The sequence below is a fragment of the Nansenia antarctica genome (assembly GCF_963989245.1).
Source record: "Nansenia antarctica genome assembly, chromosome: 16".
In the NCBI taxonomy this organism is placed as follows: Eukaryota; Metazoa; Chordata; class Actinopteri; order Argentiniformes; family Microstomatidae; genus Nansenia; species Nansenia antarctica.
In genome coordinates this window covers 24,683,042-24,688,041 of record NC_137686.1, presented here as the reverse complement: position 1 = coordinate 24,688,041, position 5,000 = coordinate 24,683,042, and the positions used below count along the sequence as shown (strand labels likewise).

The 5,000-nt window shown below is 50.1% G+C and overlaps 1 protein-coding gene across 1 annotated transcript in view; it reads left to right on the top strand.

The window, feature by feature from the left end:
* arhgap21b (Rho GTPase activating protein 21b) overlaps positions 1 to 5,000 on the top strand; it is a 55,628-nt gene that overhangs the window by 13,520 nt on the left and 37,108 nt on the right. The window contains exons 4-6 of the mRNA XM_080547080.1: positions 2,182 to 2,274; positions 3,089 to 3,167; positions 3,291 to 3,345. Of these exons, the coding sequence (XP_080403206.1) occupies positions 2,182 to 2,274; positions 3,089 to 3,167; positions 3,291 to 3,345 (227 nt within the window). The remainder of the gene's footprint in view (positions 1 to 2,181; positions 2,275 to 3,088; positions 3,168 to 3,290; positions 3,346 to 5,000) is intronic.

Sequence of the window (5,000 nt, the reverse complement as noted above, 5' to 3'; positions counted from 1 at the left end):
CACTACAGTCACAGTCATGTTGTTCCTGAGCAGCATTTAGCATTGTAGTTCGAAGCACGACCCTGGTTCTACTAGTCACCACTAGAGGGAGCCTTGTACAATACTGTTGTTGTAGTCAGGTTTCAGGGGGTGAGGCTCCTGTTGCAATATTACATAATGTGTGTGTGTGTGTTTGTGTGTGTGTGAGAGAGAGAGAGCATGCATTCTAGTGGGGATTGTGTGAGCGAGCGTGCATGAGCGTGCGTTGGTGCTAGGGGGACTGTATGCTAATGGTGGTAGTGCAGTGCATGCTCTTGCGATGACAAAGACTTGGCTCTGAGAAAGGTGAATAACATTAGCAGCCACCTGCTATAACAGTCGGCATGTTTAGTATTCCCAGGCTCTCTCTCACACCTCGCTAAAGACTGACTGCACAGGGACCAGAGCGGTGAGCGCCGGGGTCTGTCGGACGCCTACACTCACTCACTCACTCTCCTCTCCTCTCTCTCTCTCTCTCTCTCTCTCTCTCTCTCTCTCTCTCTCTCTCTCTCTCTCTCTCTCTCTCTCTCTCTCTCTCCTTACCCCCCCAACTCAAATGCAAATGACTGCTCCTAGTTTGCATTGAAGACGCAAAAAACTTGGAATAGCAAATTCACTGGCAGTACATACATATCCCCTCCCCCCCCCCATCACCACTCTCACACACACACACAATATTCAGGATATGGAGTTTCATTAACAGTGTGTGCTGCTTCTTGCACAGCACATTGACAAACATGCAGAGTGATGCACAGCTCTGCTGGGTGAGGCTGTGGGCTTCACACGTGAGCCCGGAGCGCTTTGTGTCTGTTTATAGGCAACGAGTGGGAGTTAACGCAGCTGAGCACATACATACATACACTATATATCTTCCTCTCACTCTCACTCACTCACCCTCTCTCTCCCTTCTTCCCTCCCTCCCTCCCTCCGTCCCTTTCTTTCTTTCTTTTCTCTCCTTCCCTTCCCTTCCCTCAGCAGCCTTGCAGCTGCTAGGAGACAGGAGCCGAATGAGCAAACAGGTTTCTCCTGCTGCTCGGCCGCACACACACACACACACACACACACACACACACACACACACACGCACACGCACACGAATGCGTGCATGATCACCCTATTAGGAGTTTGTCTCAGCCCAGTTGATTATCATTCCTATTCATTGCTGTTGTGTTGTGGAGAGGCGGTGTGACATACCGGGCAGACTGAACTGAACTGTCTGATTCATATGGCCCATTCCTCTCTCTCTCTCTCTATCACTCTCTCTCTCTCCTTTCTTTTACCACTCTCTTTCCCTCTCAAACACACACTGACTCTCTCACTCCCTCTCTCTCTCCTTTCTTTTACCACTCTCTTTCCCTCTCAAACACACAGTCTCTCACACTCTCTCCTTTCTTTTATCACTCTCTTTCCCTCTCAAACACACTCTCTCACTCCCTCTCTCTCTCCTTTCTTTTACCACTCTCTTTCCCTCTCAAACACACACTCTCTCTCTCACTCCCTCTCTCTCTCCTTTCTTTTACCACTCTCTTTCCCTCTCGAACACATTCTCTCTCTCTCTCCTTTCTTTACCACTCTCTTTCCTTTTCAAACACACACTCTCTCACTCTTCTTTCTTTACCACTCTCTTTCCCTCTCAAACACCCTCTCTCTCTCTCTCTCTCCTCAGTAAATGTCTTCAAACACAATTTAAGGTTGTGTCTGGTGGTCGTTAATGGGCCTACTTGTTTGCGGGGCTGATTCAGATTCCGAGTGCGTCCGAGCGGCTTTGAAACAAGGAGAGTTATCTGCCGGGCGCTCTGGACTCTGCTCCCTTCGCGGGAGGTAGACCGGGTCTACTGGGGTTATCCCAGGTCGCATGTCTCATTTTATGGCAAACGACACATGATTTCGCCTTGACAACCCCCCCTCTAAACATGACTTTAAGGCTGCACACATTACATTAAAGACAGCCTATGTCGTCTCTGGGTGGAGAGAGATTTAGTATAACAGTGCTGGATTAGTGGTTATAGTCTAGGCCTATAGCTTGCTATGGGCCATGAAATAGAGTGGTTGTTTGTGGCATGCGTGTCACAATGCCCATGTGACCCCCCTCCCTCCCCATGATGAATCCCAGGTGTCCTGTGTCACGCCAACTGATCACGCTGCCTTCTTTGTTGTTGTCAGGGCGACCACGAAACAGGCTGGAGCCAATGGACACCATCTTTGTGAAGCAAGTGAAGGAGGGAGGCCCCGCCCACGGCGCCGGACTCTGCACAGGTGAGTCACTGAAGCCCCCGCCCCCCCCCCCCCCCCGTCCTCCCATCAGCCAATCACAGGGGCGTGGTTAGCATTTCAGAAGTGACTCTTTGGGCATTGTAGAAAGTTAGCCTAGGACTTTTATTGTGGAAGCAATAAGCTGACTGTGAATCAATTGTAATGTTTTTTTCTTTCAAAGAAAATATATTCATCTATAGTCCCTAGGAAACTGCTGAGGGAGGGAGAGAGAGAGGGAGGGAGGGAGGGAGGGAGAGAGAGAGAAGGAGAGAGAAGGAGGGAGGGAGGAAGGGGGAGAGAGAGGGAGGGAGGGGGAGGGAGGGAGGGAGGGAGGGAGAGAGAGAGAAGGAGGGAGGGAGGGAGGGGGAGAGACAGAGTTTTTTTTTTTCAAAGAAACTATCTATCTATCTATAGTCCCTAGGATACTGCAGACACAGAGAGAGAGAGAGAGAGAGAGAGAGAGAGAGAGAGACAGAGAGAGAAAAAAGGAGGGAGAGAGAGAGAGAGAGCTCTCTCCCCCCTCAGGCAATCAGTTACTGTAAACACACATCAGATGACTGATGAAGAGCTTGCTTCCTCTCCTCTCCGTTCGCCTTGCGGGGAAACTGCTGCTACTGCTGCTGTCGTCTCTCAGTGAAGGAGACTAGTTCCTCATCACTGTCAGCACAGGTTCCTCTCTTCAAAGGCACACACACACACACACACACACACACACACACACACACGCGCGCGCACGCGCCTTGTATCCGTGTGACATTACTAGTGACGGAGTAAGTTCTAACGGCTTTTTCATTCTCGTCGTCCGATTGTTCTTCAGGGGACCGGATAGTGAAGGTGAACGGGGCGAGTATCATCGGGAAGACCTACTCTCAGGTGATAGGCTTGATCCAGAACAGGTGAGCTGCTCCTAGTTATGTGATGTATTACCATATGAATGAATATGACTGTTAGTTATTGGATTGGCGGTTTTCTCACCTTTTTTTTTTGCGATGTGGTGTGTTTTTTCCCCTGGGTTACAGCGATGCATTCCTTGACCTCTGCGTGATGCCAAAAGATGAAGACATTCTACAGCTGGTACGTTGTTTTTCTTCTCCTTCCTGATCTGATCGCACTGATCGTATTTTACGTATCGTAAAAGCCGCCTCCTCCTCTTAAACAACAACAAGGACAAGTTCTGTCTCTCTCTCTAAGTTCTGCCATCACCGCCATGTGACGCATGTGATCCGAGTTTTTTGGGGAAAAAGATGCTCTAGTTTCGTGTGAGGTGAGTGTGTGTGTGTGTGTGTGAGTGAGAGAGACTGTGTGTGTGTGTGTGTCTGTGTGTGAGACTGTGTGTGTGTGTGTGTGAGAGACTGTGTGTGTGTGTGAGACTGTGTGTGTGTGAGACTGTGTGTGTGAGACTGTGTGTGTGTGTGTGTGTGAGAGAGAGAGAGAGAGAGAGAGAGAGAGAGAGAGAGAGAGAGACTGTGACTGACTCTGCTAAGGACTGTGCTGCTGGGACAGAAGTCTTGTGGCTGCTCCAGAGAGAGAGAGAGAGAGAGAGAGAGAGAGAGAGAGAGAGAGAGAGGCAGTACCCTGGTGTATCCGTCTGTCCAGGGGGCTGTTATCTGGGCCTCCTAACCAGGGCAGAACAGCCTGTCCTCCTCTGCTGCCTCGTCTGCACACAGACACACCAACACCCACCGTCGCCACCGGCACCAGCTGGCCTGGTTGCAGCAGCCTGAGGGGAAAGATAGATATGTCAACTAACATTTGAACACTGTTAAACTAACTAACTCACACCACACACACACAAGATGGATATGTCAACAAACATTTGAACACTGTTAAACTAACTGACACACACAGACACAAACAAACATATGCATACACACACACACACCTTTGTTTATTTGGATCCCCATTCGCTGTTGGAATTCCTGGGGTATCCGCGTGCACACACACACACACACACACACACACACACTCTCATTGACTTGTAGAGTGTCACAGCGACTAAGTCTGAGGAAAAAAGAAGAGATTCATGTTGTCGTAGCCAGTGAGCCGCGATATCACACCAGAGCTTAGCAGCACGCTAACATACAACATATTAACTACAGGGCTCCTCTCTCTCTCTCTCTCTCTCTCTCTCTCTCTCTCACTCACCAAGACGCCCACTACATCCTTACATAACGCGCATCGCCATCACGCAGTCGCTCCGGACCATGTGACAAGCCTTCCAGGTCCGTTCTTTCAGAAGCAATCACCGACAGCCAGAGACCGTAACGGATTAGAAAAAAAAGAGAAAAAAGTGTCAGAACGTGTGTGTGACTGGATGATGTATGGGCCGTCGCCTGAATCACACCTCCTCCTCGGTCCACCGATCTGGGCCAGACGACGTGGGTCTGTTGCGACCCGTCACCCCCCCACACTTCGGGACACTAATATCGTCTGTGTTACGATCTGGGCTCGGAGGGATTTAGTAGGATAGTGGAGTTCTCTTCTCTTCTTCTGCGTGAGATAAAAATAGGGGGAGATGAGATGAGATGTAGAACCTGGTTCGGGTTGAATGGGCGGCTTCACACCGGCAAACAAAGGCCTTCCTGTGTGAATGCGTGTGGAACACACGACCGTGTCAGCGCGGCCCTATTCAGGGAGTGTTGTCCTTGTCAACACGCCGCTCCAGTCCACACCCTCCCTTCACAAGGCTGGCTGACCTCACCTTTCACCTAGTATTATGAACGGTAGCG